Source organism: Globicephala melas, chromosome 7, assembly GCF_963455315.2.
Source record: "Globicephala melas chromosome 7, mGloMel1.2, whole genome shotgun sequence".
Classification (NCBI taxonomy): Eukaryota; Metazoa; Chordata; class Mammalia; order Artiodactyla; family Delphinidae; genus Globicephala; species Globicephala melas.
Genome location: NC_083320.1, coordinates 9201654 through 9217223, shown reverse-complemented (window position 1 = coordinate 9217223; position 15570 = coordinate 9201654). Strand labels below are relative to the sequence as shown.

General features: G+C 40.9%; 1 protein-coding gene across 3 annotated transcripts in view; it reads right to left on the bottom strand.

Annotated features, from left to right (window-relative positions):
* Nucleotides 1-203: 203 nt before the first annotated feature.
* The window catches only part of SLC16A14 (solute carrier family 16 member 14), a 30300-nt gene continuing 14933 nt past the window's right edge, over nucleotides 204-15570 (bottom strand). For all 3 annotated transcript variants that reach the window (XM_060301753.1, XM_030879371.2, XM_030879628.2), the window contains exons 4-5: nucleotides 10023-11000; nucleotides 204-3609 (exon numbers count right to left, since the gene is read on the bottom strand). In XM_060301753.1, the coding sequence (XP_060157736.1) occupies nucleotides 3458-3609; nucleotides 10023-11000 (1130 nt within the window). In that variant the 3' untranslated portion in view covers nucleotides 204-3457. The remainder of the gene's footprint in view (nucleotides 3610-10022; nucleotides 11001-15570) is intronic.

Here is a 15570-nt window from a genome sequence, read left to right as displayed (position 1 = left end):
TATTTAAAACAATTTTGGATACAAGTTTTAAACTGAAAAATCCTCATGTGCATAAGGGAAAAAGTCAGGCCCACCCCAGAGCCCAAACTTCCCTCCCCAGAGCTGAACACTGTTAATGTTTCCTTCTGTTTCCTTCCAGAAATGTTCTATATATATATATATATATATATATATATATATATATATACACACAAGCCATATGAATAACCTTTTTTGTAGTTAGCAAAAATGTAATTGGGGGTACATTAAACATGTCTTGCTTTTTTTCTCTTAGCAATATATCTTGGATACTGTTGTCTAATTTTACATATGAATCGGTCTTTTTTTTTTTTAACAGTTGCATAAATACCATACTCTAACAGTTCCCATTGATGGACATTTAAATTATTTCCAGTCTTTTATATAACAAACAATAAATCAAAAAATCCTTGTTCATTTGTCTTTGTTCATATGTAGGAAAAAATTTTAGAAATGCAGTTGCTGGATTATAGGGTGTGTGCATTTTAAATTTTGTAGCTGAACTTGGCCCTTCTAACAATCACGCTCAGTGATTCTCTCTCGGTGGTTTTATAACCATACCTAGAGAAAAACTCTTCCAGGGGAAAGAACCAAACAGATAATTATCACTTATATTTTAGGAGTTTTCCTCTTAAAGATAAGAAAATAAAGATTTTGTACAAAAACTCACTGACCATCTTTAAAGAGGACAAAATTTATTTAGTTTTATGTAAATAAAAAGTATTTGGATATGTGAGGGGAAACCTATAAAGCACATAACAAATATACAATCAACCCTATATATCATCAGGATACATTTAAACAGGAAATAATGTATTTGCTGTAATTCTTTATAAGCATTCTCTTTTTTTTCTGTTGGCAACATGAATATTGCAAGTAGGTTTTACTTTTGTCTTTGTAAAACAGGGACTTGATTTGGTAGAGATCACCACTTCTAAAAATATGGTAAATCAACAAACAACTGGACAGACTGAACATAAGCAGGTCTCACTTGGATATTTAACTAAAGCTGGGTCATTGGATAAAAAGTTCGTATTTGTGATGCACAACTAGTAGTGCAAGCATCAAAATGCATCAGCTGTATAGCACCATTCCCGGTATTTAACACCGCCTCTTGTTAATTTGGTATTGTCAGTAAATAAAAGTAAAGGAGTAATGTAGTCAGTTTTAAAACACACAACATGTTTTTCAATCTATCATCCTAATTTAATGGTAAATATATAGAGAGAAAAACGTTGCCTCAGCATTTAAGATTACCTTTATCAAAAACAGAGAGCTGGGTTCTTTCACAGCAGCCAAAGATGTCATGATAACAAACGGGTCATTGTGTTGGACCAAATGGAGTACGACATGCAATTTATTATCTATAATAATTTACAGGCAATTCTTGAATCATTGGAGGTAATATTGCATATGTTAGCCATGCTTTTGTTTCTCCTTTCCATTAGCCGCCTTTTATGATTATTGTTATTTTGGTGGTCCCTTTCATTACCCAACCCCTCCCACTAGACATTAGAGCAGGAAATAGTGGAGATGAAACAAAAAGGAATCGTGTCCATGTAATCACTTGTTAACAGCTCTAAAGGGTTTGGTGGAGTAAAAGACTGAAATGGATGGCTAAAATTAGGCTGGGGTAACATTCTGTGACTCCAATTACTAGTACCATTCCTGCCTCTAATTACCAAGGATAACTGAGAATGGTCTGTACTCACTTTAGATAAATTTGACCCAAGACACTGGCCATGATATTAAAGCATTTTTGTGTGTGTGTGATGAGCAAATTGTAAGTGGAAATTTAAATAGTTCTAAAATATGTGTAAACAAGTAAGGCAGCCAGAAATTTCAGAATGATTCTGGGAAGAACATTCTGCAGTGTGAAACATGTTTGGCTTAGAAAAATAGAGATCTCCGATAAAGGAAGAGCATTACGTGATATCACGGATCACAGTTATCTTCTGTTTGAAATCAATCAAGAGAACTATTTTAAAAACTGTGCTGAGCTCAGGCAGATGAACTGTCCATAGAACAGCAAGACACTGGAGAAGGGCTATTTGTTACCACTACTGCAATGTCAAGTGCACAGACATTTGGACCAAGGGCATTTTATTATCCTCACAACCTGATAGTCTCATATTTGGGATTAGTAACATGCTTGACAGACGATTTAACCACCAACTTTACATGTTAACCAGCAATTAGTTTTCTATTTTATTTACTGGGCAGGAGAAACTCAGAAAAAATTTTTTCTATAGGCCTCAGATCGTGCTCATAAACTAAGAGGCCAATGAAATGAATAAAAGTGCTTGAATCGTAGCCCTTGATTCAGTGGTTGTATGCATGAATATGACTTTCACTAAGGAGATTATTAATATTTATTTGTTAAGGTTTTGTCTCAAGGTTCAGTTTATAACTGGATAATATTGAATTAGGAGTAACGGCAAATGCTTTTCTTAGAGAAAGATTTAGAAATTGTATGCCCTAGCTGCAGAATTCTTTAATAAAAATATAAGCTGTGTTTCTTTAATTGTACCAAATATATTACCTTTGAAGTTAGAGCCTGCTTTTGTTTTACACTGGTAGATCAACAGCTCCCTGTAACAATTTCTGAAATCCAGCATAGTCTTCTGCTTAAAACCCATTTACAGGTTTTCCCCACTATCTGAAAGCAGAGTGTTCTGTGAAACCTTAACTGAAATGGCATAAAGCAAAGAAGCCATGACCTTAGGTCACATCTTGCTCATGGATGCACAAAATAAATCGAGATCAAGTACAGATGCTCACAGACACAGTTCAAAGCTATGGCGACTTGAGGCTGAATTGCAGAATGTGGTTCCCCGGAAGGAGCCACTCTTGCTGCTCCGGCCGAGCTGCCTCTATAAAGGTTCACAGCAAAACAAACGCTGAACGTGGTTCCCCTTTTCTTTTTGTAAAAGCGAAAATCCTCCTTGGGTTTCTTCTGGTGAGTGAAAACAGGTACTAACGTAGGTCTTTCATAAAAGCAAAGCAGTGGAAAGCGCTTTCAAAAAGCGGGGGAGACCTGTATCTGTAAGATTTCCAGAAGCACTTAGATACCTTATTTTCATCTTAAAAAGAAGTAGTTGGGTTGAAAAGCTTTCATTCTTTGTTTTAAAAACTGTTTCTAAAACCCTAGTCTTAGTGGATGATGAGATACTTTTTAGGAGGGCGTTTCTACCAATGATTTAATAGGCTGTCTTTGCAGGACACGGTCATCTCTAAGATGCATGTAGTCCTTAATGCCTCTCCCTGCACAGGAAGGCAGTGCTGCTTTCAAACGAAGCCATGACAATGGCATTTACAAACGACGGTGCCAGTTATGGGATGACGTACTTTCCCATGATGTGTCACAGGCTCCTCACAGCAACCATGTGAGGTAGGCATGAGTATGGCAAAGGAATCTTACACGGGACGTAACAGGACGTTACACATTTGCACCATCTATGTATTTTTTTCTGGACTGTCCTATAATTTGAATACACGGTTGAATGAGTAAAAAGAGTATTCCTACCATGTAGAGTAAACCACATATATAAAAGGAAAAATCATATTTTTGTGTGATGTCGTAGATCCACCCTACAAAACAAAAGAGAATATATTCAGTGTAAGGAAGTTGAGAAAATAAAGTCAAGAACTCAAAGCAAGCACTTATTGCTACTATAAATCATTCTCTAAGGATTTATTATATGTCATTTAATGCCCCAACCGTTCATTTAGCCATTTTTAAGTCTGGGCTGTTGGAACCAGAGTTCTTGGTGCGTGGGGACGGCTGCATTTATCTTTGAAGTCACTGGGGTACTTTTAAAGGCACTGAAACAGTAGCTGGCCGACCTATAGGGAGAATCTTCTGGCCCACGGCCCTTGGGGTAACTCTCAGGCCGGCACAAAGCCAGCAGCAAAAAGTGAATCTAATGATTTTCTTTTTACACAAATATAAACACAAATCTTTTCTAAAACCTCAAAACTCTTCTGAAGAAGATTCTCGTGTATACACAAAGAGGCTGGGCAGAAGACATTTGAACTTTCATTCATTCTGAAGTATAAGGGTAAATATCTGTTCTAGAAAGAATCAAGATTTCCAGGTTTTATAAAATTCACATTTACAGCTATAAACCTTTAATATATATATTTAAATTTATGAAAGTTTAAATTGCCAAAGACATAGCTTTAAATGCTAACTAAATTATCAGTTCTTTAAAAAAAAATACTTTACTATTATAGTCTAATACTTTCCTATAATGATCTTACCAGGGCCTGTGAGATACTACCGTATTTCATGGACTCTAAGGCACCATGAATTATGTGAGGCATCATTATCTTATGTATCAATAAAAAAGAAATAGATCATCAATTAAAATATGACTTGATATTTTCTTAGAACTTTGTGCAAGGTATTCTGATTTCAGAGATGTTAACATGTGACAAAAGAGTCTCAGAAACTATGAAGCGTGATGTTTCATTCACTTCAGTTATTAATCCTAAGGATCAGTCGCATGTCATGGTCCCCACGTAGCCAGCTATGCAAACTGAGAGGATGAAGCTATATACAGAGGATTATGGTAAAAATGCAAATATAAGCATTCACTTTTTCCATTTCAACAAGTGCATTAGTTAGCAAAGGCATAAGAAAAATATAAATGATTTAATGATCAAACACAGCATTCCGTGGTCACTTTAAGAAAATGATCTTTTAAAAAGTATCTAATTGGCAAATGAACGCATACATACAACTTATAACCTTCTCGACCAACAAACAGCTACACAAAAGCAACTGCTAAATGTGTAAAGTACTACCTCTGACTTCCTGCGGCTTATCTGTGTCTCTTGTTTATTGTATCTAGTGCTTAAGGCACCTGGATGAGTCAAGGCTGTCATAAAGAAAAACAAACAACAGCATCGAAAATGTATACTTTTAAAAAACCCCTCAAGAGCTATGAATCCTGGATATACTTTAAAAGTAAACCAAGTTTTTGAGTTTGTTATTTGATATATAAAAGAAGAGAATACCAGAGTCCTTAGATATGGCTTAGTAAATGTTCTATCATCTTTTCTTAATTTCCAGTTTGAGACTAGAAGGACAGATAAGATTAAACATATAATCCAGAAACAGTGATTCAGCTTCAGCATTGAATCAGAAAGACACAGTGACATATGAACAAAAACACACCCAACTTCTGCTCGGTGCCACCATTTGTCAGCTGTGGACCACTGTGAATTATGATGAAGTGAATAATTCACTTGCAGATAACGCTGAGTGGTGTGTCTCTATAAGCAGAGTACATGACAGCACTATCTTCAGCTACAGTTTCTAAAAAATCAATACATATAAATGAGGTTCTCATACCCCACTCATCCCATATGAAAGCTGATCTTGTCAGTTTAACAGTTAAATCCTCCCTTTTCATATGATCAAGTGATTGAGAGTAGGAAATGATGTCTCTAAATAACCAACAGCTGAAACAAGTTGATTTCCCATCACTGCCTAACACGGACTCAGGACAAAATCCACATTGGAGAATTAATTTGTACTTAGTTCAGACTATTTATGTACTTTTTGGTTACAAGTGTTTGCGTACAAGCTCCAGGGCTCTGTGATATGGCCCCTGTCTGCCTCTCTTGCTGCCCAGAGCTTAACCACAAGCACAAGCCATTCTGAATATTCTGGAGTTTCAAACATATTTGTCTTGACACCTTGTCTGTACAGGTACTATTCCCCCTTCTGGGGGGACAGTAATAAACCCAGCACCCTTAGAACACCCTACCATCTCCTTCCCCCCGCTCCATCCTCCCTCTTGTCTCTGCAGACCACAGAAAATGTGTGCTAAGTGTGTTACACACTGATACAGCCTTATGTTGAATTAATTATATTTTAAGATCTTGCATCTTTCCCCTAAAAGTATAAACTTTTGTAAAAGCATCTTCACACACCCCATTCTTTTAAAGTAACTCACAAGTCAAGTTCTCAAAAAGTGCACTCAACTTTACCAAACAAGTTTGGTACAAATTGGAGTAGTCCTAAATTTTATGTTAAATTAATCCCATAGGTTTTTCCAATCTACCTTTATCTGAAACGAGTCCAGATCCTGCCATCTCCACTAGTCTGAACTCAACCCAGTCCCAAGTCAGATGCAAAGCAGGTCAGGAGACAGTACTTTACCATGTGCTTTGGCCCAACACGTGGGGACGATAACTCTTTAGAAACAAGATGTTTCAGACAAGATGCCCGCCTCATTCATCCTTCACCATCTCTCCCTGTAGGTGTGAACTCATCAGTCCCTTGGTTTGGAGCTTGGATCCTTGGCAGTCCTGATCCAACCATCCACTGAAATCAACAGCTTCAAAGTAAAATCTGGTTCCCTATTAAACTGCATTTCCTTTTCATTTGAATCTGTCAAATGAGGAGTGACGGCTATTTTTCTTACTTATTAAATAAGTGTTCCCAGCTCTTGATGAAAAAACATTACAAATTATTGTTAGGGTGTTATACTTTATGCAAATATTGGAGATACGTGTAGGTTCTTGGTCAGTCAAATCTGGTGGCTGAGCTTTGCTATACTTTACCCTGGAAACATCTAGAAAGGTACTATTATTATATCTTTAAAAGTGATGAAATGAATGCCCAGTAACATTATAAATGAATTACATCATGAAGTTCAGGTTGCTGAGTGACATGGTTGAAAGGTCTGTTCAATATCTTTGATTGCACGTTCTTCTCCTAAATGGAAACGTGTGATTGTCTAACATGCTACTAAATTGTACCAGACTTTTTAGTGCCAGTAGGAACCGCTTTGAAAAATGGAAAACACATTCATTTCTAAACCCATTAAAAATGAAAAAGCTAATGTGAACAGTAATTTTCCTTCTAGCACATCAAGGTAAGTAATAATTTCTAGTCAACCTGGAATTTCTAGCAAGAATTTAATGTGGTTATTTAGTCACTCATATTGCCAGGCACTTCGGCACTATCATGCATAAAGGCTGGCCTTGCATCTCTTGCAATATTGGCTCCTTGGCCTGGAAAGTCAATGAATTAAACACAATACGGTTAGCTAATCATGTTGTTCAGCACTCCTCAGTGCATGAATTCAGTGGAAGGAGAAGAAACAAACAAAAAGAAGGAGAGGTTCCTTTAGGTTGCTGGCCTGGAGATGTACATCAGAACATTGATTTTAGAGTCCCCATGGCAGCATTTGACACATATTCATGTCAGGTTTGTAATACAATGGTTTCTACCATCTATGGTGTATCAAATTCAGCTACAGACTCCACTTCTAGGGAGGAACGTTGAAGCAAGCAGAGATCAGACCTGGTGACTGAGGGTTGGGTATAACTCCACGTCTTCTAGTTATAATTCCTTTCTCTTCTGCTCAAGAAAGTGCACTAGAATCCAAGTGTGTCAAAAGGAAATGACCATAGGGATGGGATAAGGAAACCATGCTGGCAAACCTTGGTGCTTTAATTAACATTGATCATGAATTACTTCGGCTGCACCTCACGGCCGTGTTGTGATACTGCTATTGCAATCTGATGGATAGTATAAAATAATCGCAGACTGACCATTAGAAGCAGAAAGTACCCCTTGGATCCTGCAAAGAAACATCAACGGCAGATTCTATTTCCACATACAATATATCTGAAGGACTTCCAACAAGAGGGTGGATGAGCCACTGATAATGTCCCCATCCCCTTAATGGATATTAAACTCCTTTGGAAGTTACCATTGGTTGACTGATCCAACCCCCCAATCCCAGTTCTTTTCTCCTTTCCTTCCTCTAGTACAGAGGCTGGAAAGTAAAATTCTCCAATTCTCAGTTCCCCTTGAAGTTTGGACTAGCTGCGTGACACAGTTCTGGTCAATCAGATATAAGTGGAAGTCTTCTGGGACTGAGTCTTTTGTTCCTTCCTCTTTCTTGTTATAAATGAGGATGTAGTGGCTGGAGCTACTGCAGGCATTGTGTGACCATGAGGCCACTAGCATGAGGAAAAGGCCAAGAGGATCTTGAGACACTGCCCCAATATCATCTAGTCTCTGAATTCTAGATTTCTGGTTATGTGACACAAATCTCTGTTTAAGCTACCATTGTCAGGGTGTTCTCTTATAACCAAATGCATCCCTAACTGATAGAGAATTCTATACTATGAGATCACTGAGCAGTACTGACTCTTCCACTGCCAATATAATAGTCTGCTGCACTGCTGTAGAGATTCACTGGCACCTAGAAATGCTGGCCTGCATCTCTGTATAGGAGCAGCTTGATCCAGGAGGGGCCCCATATGTAGCCTCTGGGTTCCTAAAGCAATTCTTGGGCCTTAAACCTTTTGTCAGCCAGTTGCCAGTGTTGTCAGCTGAATAGGTAAAAATCTATGATTTCTTGAGCTTCAGTCCTGAGGGGGACTTAAAAATGGTTGTGTTGGCATAAGCCCTCTGCCAGCGTAGTTCTAGGACAGGTGACTGCAGGCTCTGTAGACAGACTGGGAAGCAAGGGGTGGGGAGGGCTTTGTCCTGCACCCATGCGGTTCCCCCATCCACTGGGAAGAAGTATTTCTGCAGAGGATATGAGGATAAAGGGCCTGGAGCAGCCAGATAGGCAGAGGATGGGGCACCTGAATAGGTGAGATTCTACCAGCTTAGCTTAAAACCCTGCACAGAACTTCTGGCAGCTCTGACAACTGTCACCAGTCCTGCCTGGCCTGGCTGCCCTAAGAGCCACCTCCACAGAGCACCTGTGTTTTGACATTTGGCCCCAGCCCCTGCCATACTTTGTAGGCTCCTGCCTCCAATCCCTGGACAGTGGGTAGACTTTGTCACCTTTGCCCAGTACCTGGCCTCTTGGGGACTGGGTCTACCTACCACAAAGCTTAAAACCTGCCCAGAATGACAGGCTCAGAGAGGTACCTGGCCCAGACACAGGACTCCTTGGTGGTGCCTACGGCTTCTGGTATGCCCGATGCAAGAAGCAAAATCTCCATTGAACTGAGGTGAATACAGGTGAGAGATCTCACCCTAGACGTGGCCAACTGGTGGCCTCTGGGCCAGAGGTAGGCAGAATGTCCCAATTCTCCCCAGATGCCCACTTCCTAATCCCTGGGAACTGTAAATGTTCCCTTATGTGGCAAAAGGGACTTTGCAGATGTGATTAAGTTAAGGACCTTGAGATGGGGGTTATCCCGGATTATCCGGTGGACCCAATGTCACCAGCATCTTAAAAGTGAAAGGAGAAGGTAGGAGAGTCAGAATTAGAGAGATGAGAAGATGCTATGATATTGGCTTAGAGGATGCAGGAAGGGGCCGGGAGCCCAAAAGCAGGAAGCCTCCAGAAACTGCACAAGACGAGGAAATGGATTCGCCCTGAGAGCCTCCAGAAGGAATGCAGTCCCACCAACACCTTGATTGTGGCCCATTGTGACCCATTTAAGCCTTCTGACCTCTAGAAGTGTAAGATAATACATCTGTATTGTTTTAGGCTACTAGGTTTGTAGCAATTCATTACAGCACCAGTAGGAAACGACTACAGGGCTACATCCACGGAAGTGCTCTGCTGGACCTACACACAGTGTTTTGAGCATTTGGAGATGTTACCTAAGAGTGCAGAGTCCTAGCTTCTCTTGGACAGTGCGGGGAGGGGGCTAACCATAGAAGAGCTAGTAATGATTTTCTGTATTTCTTGGTGATGGAAATCAGCTGGAGCAGGGTAGAGGCTGTCTCTTTCGGACGGGGCAGGGGCTCTGCACTATTCCACCGTGCGCTTTACCAGCCTAGCCGTTGATCTCACAGGTTAGGGATCAAAAGTTCATCTACATTCTATATGAAAGAATGACCTTTAACTTGCTAAAATTTATAACAGAAATTGGGGGCAGGAATGGGAAAAAAAAAAAAGGACCATGTACACAAATGGAAACTTCCTTCTTATTCATCCTGGACTTTTAACACAAATGAGAACACGACTTTCTACATGCACTCTAAGCTCTTAAAGCCTTGAATGGTTTACCTGCAAAAGGTGGTCCCAGCAACGCAGAGATGCCGTTAGCACAGATGATGATGCCGTACGCGTTGGCTAAGTGCTCAATCCCCACCAAGTCTTCAGTCACCACCGGCATCAGGGAGAAATAACCGCTGGAGAACCCTATCAGTGCACAGATGGCTGCCAGGCCAGCGTACGTGTGCATCAAGGGCAGAATGAAAATGCTGAGGACTAGGGTGAAGTTGGTCATCAGGAAGACATTCCAAACGCTGATGCAAGGCAAGTCGGCCACAACGCCGAGGATCACTTTTCCGAAGATATGAACTATTGCTATGATCGAAGTCAGAGGGAAAACATCGTTTTGCTCTGATAAATTATACAAATTGACTATTTCTGGGAGGTGAATGAAAGGGATGACAAAGCTGCTGTATGCAAACAGAGCCCAGAAAATAAAGGCAACAAACATCCGATTAGTAAAGAGCGAGGCTGTCCCAAAATAGCCCAAGTACCAATCCCGGAAGCCCTTCCTGACCCTCATGGTCAGCCGGCTCACGGTCTTCAGAACCCGAAAGGCGCACATGTCCTTTCTGTGTGCAGCCTTCTCGTGGCACGCCTGGGCTGGCATGTCCCCGAGGGAGTCCTCGGTGCCGGGGCCGCCCCCCTTCTCTTCCGCTCCGCCCAGCTGTCCACTGGACCGAACAGATTCGGTGGAGTGAGCCGGGAGGACGTGTGGCTCTTTCCCTTCTGGGTCGTCTCCATCCGTCCCAGGAGAGAGGGGCCTCATGAGCGCCCCGCAAACACACAGGTTCAGGGACACCGCGCCTTGGATGAACATGGCATTCCGCCATCCGTACTCTGCGCACAGGTACTTGAGCAAAACCGTCATGAGGAATGTGCCAAACCCGGTCCCGGTGGTGCTGAGGCCCTGGGCGAGCGCGCGCCTCTTCTGGAAGTACCTGCCCACCATGACCACGGCCGGCAAGTAGGCCATCCCGCTGCCAAAGCCTGCGCACCCGAGAGGGAAGAAAAGGCACACGGCACAGCGTAAATGGCCACAGCCCGAATCTGCAGTCTTTAAAGAGCATCTGCATTTCATTATGTTAGTTTCTATAACTTTTCTTTCAAACAAAGATATAATCATGATTGTAAAAAAGGAGCTCGAGGGGTAAGTACCAATATTCACCCAAAGAAGCCCACTTCTAGTCCATCATTTCCCCCAACAGGCTTTTCAGCATAGGTCACTCCAATAATAATAATAATAATAAACTATTATATTAAATAAATAAATAACAAATATATATAAAAGAATTAAATACATAAAATAAGTCTGCATTCTCACATCAGAATATAAGCTCCACCAGGGCAGGACTGTGTCTGTATTACCGCCCCTGGTATGCCGGGCACTGCTCAGAACGTGCAGTGTGTGCTTAGTGATTTGTTGAAAGAATGAATGGATTCTGAGGGCTCTGCTGCTAATTGCACTTAATACACAGGAAAGTACTCATGTACAAGGGGATGAAGAGTGACTCCAGGCAATTTACAGAAGCCTCAGGAATGGGCCAATGTGTTCCCAAATGAATTAGAAGAATAAAAGGAATTAAAATGTACCTATAAGGATACGTAGCTACTAGATGTCAAAATCACCTAATACGCATTTGCATCTCTGGTTTTTAATTGTATCTTTCTTAGAAAATAGGAACGGTTTGTGATTTACGGGCACAGAATTAAAATGCTGGTGGGGAAGATTGTGTCTATTGGGGGCAGGGTGTACTGGGAGGGCTTTGTGCTTTCTGACCAATTTTGCTGAACCTAAAACTGCTCTATAAATGAAGCCTATTTAAATTTAAAAATAAAATAAATATGAAATAAAATAAAATGCTAGCCAAGAGGTTGAGGGTTGTGTTCTTAACTTCTAGGTACACACAGAGGGAAACCGTAAGCCCCGCTTCAGGTGGTCATGGGGCCACACACGGTTCTAATGCTCACAACCTCCTGACATTAGGATAGCAGCTTGATAGGAGAAAAGAGACTTGGACCAATAGCACTCCCCAAAGCCGAGAAGCTTCCCTAGTTTCGCATCATTTAATAGTTTCAGAATTACTTGAATCTGGAAGGAGAGCAGAGCGGTCATACGTGCAAACATAATGGCAATTACCACTAACTGAGTGGTGAGGATGTGCCAGTTGCTTTTCAGGCTTTATCTGATTTACTTTTCACAATAATCCAAAAGCTACCTGTGGTTATACCCAGGTTACAAAAGGGGGCATTGAACCTCACGGAGATTCAGACATTTTCACCAGACCCTGCAGCAGGTAACTGGAGAATCCGGGTTGGAATTCAGACCCAGCTGCAGAAGTCTGGTCCCTTTCCACTGCCTGCACGGCCTCTCATCCTAAACTGCTCATCTGCCCGGCTGCCAGCACACTGCTGCAGAAGGATTTTGCTTCAGTTTCTAAAATAAGCTCCAAGAGGCAACCTGCCTCCTTTATTTACCTTAGAGCAGTGGTAATCTACAGCAACCGTCAGGGGCCAGTGATCCTCAACCAACTGCTCCTCGGATGGACACCCTTGTTTTAAGAACAATTAAGCCAGCTTCTAAGTAATTCCCAGCGAAAGCAGGGGCGGGTCCCCAAGCCACCTGCCAAGCCTCAGCGAGGGCAGCAACGTAGCAATCATTTGCGTGACGGGGTAGAGGAGGATGAAGAAAACGGCTACCCTTAATTTTGAACCAAACTCTGAATTAACTTCTATGAGTTTGAAGTCCGCAAAAGGCAGAAATCTCTAATTTCCCAATATTTAAAAGGGACATAGGAAAACATTCAATAGTCCATAAACTGGTCCTACATCCTGACCAGTTGGTTGACTTCCAGTTATCTGCATGCTGTTTGAGAAAATTAATCGAATTCTGAAGATTTCTTTGGCTAATATGAATTGTGAGGAGCTTATCTCTTTATAAAATCTGGTTGTTCCCTTTGCTAGAATGTTCCTGCCCTCGGAGAGCCCTAGGGCTTGGGCCCCATCCCCCGCTTGCAGTTCATCTTCTCAGTAACGCTCACATGACCATCCTACTTTATTATTTTTTATTTTTATTAAAAAAAAAACTTGGGGGGGTATAATTGATTTACAATGTTGTGTTAGTTTCAGGTATACAGCTGACCATCCTACTTTTTTTTTTTTTTTTTTTCCGGTATGCGGGCCTCTCACTGTTGTGGCCTCTCCTGTTGCGGAGCACAGGCTCCAGACGCGCGGGCTCAGCGGCCATGGCTCACGGGCCCAGCCGCTCCGCGGCATGTGGGATCCTCCCGGACCGGGGCACGAACCCGTGTCCCCTGCATCGGCAGGCGGACTCTCAACCACTGCGCCACCAGGGAAGCCCATGACCATCCTACTTTAAAATGCAAGCCTCTCTTGCCCCCCACTTCCATTCCCAATCTCTCTTACCCTACTTTTCTTTTTTCCTATAGTAAGTACTTGACAGTATAATTTACTTTGTATTGTGTGTGTTGTTTATGATCTGACCCCTTCTCCCCTACAACTACCACTATAAGCTCCATGAGGGCAGGGATCTTCTTATGTTGTGTTTTCCAATACATCTCTTCCAAGCACCTAGGACTGTGCCTGGCACATAACAAAGGAATGGAATGAATAAAAGAAAGTTCTCTGGGAAAGTGAAGTGATCATAGTTTGAAATAATAGACACCTTTCTCATACCGGTTAAATTGATACTTCCACAGTTAAGGTACAAAATACTCAGCTGAAAAATTAGTGTAACAGTGGTTATTTTGAAAAAATAATTATTTGTTAAAGAACCAAGAAATTCTTTGATATTAACTATTGTGGCACAGTATTATTGTCCTTATGATTGTACTGGGGAGATGTGTAGTAGAAAGAACCTAGCTGGCCTTGGGTTTAAATCCTGGCTCCACTCCCCATAAGTAACCATGTGACCTTGACCAAGTCAGTTAAACATGCAGCTCATTGGTGTTGTGTTCCTGATGTATACGTAAGTGCAATACACCTATGTGATAGCACACTGTCAATTAATGTTACCCTCTTACCACTTATAACGGGCTATTGGTTAATGAAACAGTTTGAATCAGATTCAGAGTAAGCTTTTAAAAACCAGGTGGTTTAACGAACTCCCACATACCCATCACCCAGCTTCAACCGTTATCAACTCCTGGCAATTCTTGCCTCAATCCCGCCTCTACCCCAACACACACACACACACACACACACACACACACACACACACACACACACACACACACACACACACACACACACACACTCCTTCCTCCATATTATTTCGAAACAAATCCCAAATATATCATTTCATGTGCAAATATTTTAGTATAAATCTCTAAATAGAAGAATTCTTTAAACTGCATAATCGTATCAGTATCTTATCTGAAAAAAATGAATAATTCTTTGATATCAAAAAATATCCAAAGGTGTTCAAATTTCCAATTCTCTCATAAATGACCATATTTTTAAAAAGTTTGTTTAAATCAGGATCCAAGTAAGGCCCACACATTGCTATTTGTTGATACATATTTTAAGTCTTAATTTCTCTTTTTTTTTTCTCTCTCAATTTACTTGTTGAGGAAACTGGATCACTTGTCTGTTAAATTTGTCCATTCTGCATTTTGCTGATGGTACAAAAGTTTACTTTTTAAAATTTGATTTGTCCCTGACAACAACCAGCAACCTAAATTTAATGTGGTTACGGATGTCTAAACAGCAGCGGAATGAAATAACTAATAGGAACTGAATTGAGGGGCAAAGCATAAGAGTAGGACCAATTATAACTTCGTTTTAATAATAAACACTCCCATGTGTGAGGAAAAAAATCCGTTCCTAATGCTACAAGCATCTACTACCCTCTCCATGTCCTTAACAGCATCTCCCCTTCCTAATGTGACTTTGTGATTCGTAATCAGCACAATTATTCTATGAGCATATAGAACAGGCCTTGGGGATACTGAGGCTCAAGCCCAGTGGTCAAGCAGGGTCCTGGAACAATTCTTCACCACACTCAGGTTTAGAGGCCGGGCCTGTACCCAGATAAGCCAGGCAGAAGGCGGCCCAGAGGGAGAAAGAAGATCCTGTGGTTCTGAGTAAAAAGCATGCACAGCAGGGAAAAGCTGTCTGCAGAAGCCAAGTTTAAGAGAATGGACCTCTTAAATGGCAAAGCTGAAGAAATTTGTCCAGATTCTCCTGGCTAAGTAAGATCGCTCAAACAGATATTAGTTTTCTGCTTAATAGGAGGACATCCATGCAATTTTAATTGCCTAGATGGTAAAAAACAAATACAAACAAATCTGCCTCAAATGTTTTTTGTAATGAAGAAAGATGTCAACAAAGTCTCTTTCACACATACATTATTGTACAGTGATATACATATATATATCAATCAGTTGCTTTTTAAAAATTTTTGTTTTTTATTTAAAAATCTCTTTAATTTATTTTTTTGTTGTTTCAGTCACTTGCTTTTTGCAGACCTTTGCTTCTAATTTTCTTTCTTTTATACTAAATAGGGGTCAATCAGCTTCACCATGCCTCACTAACAACA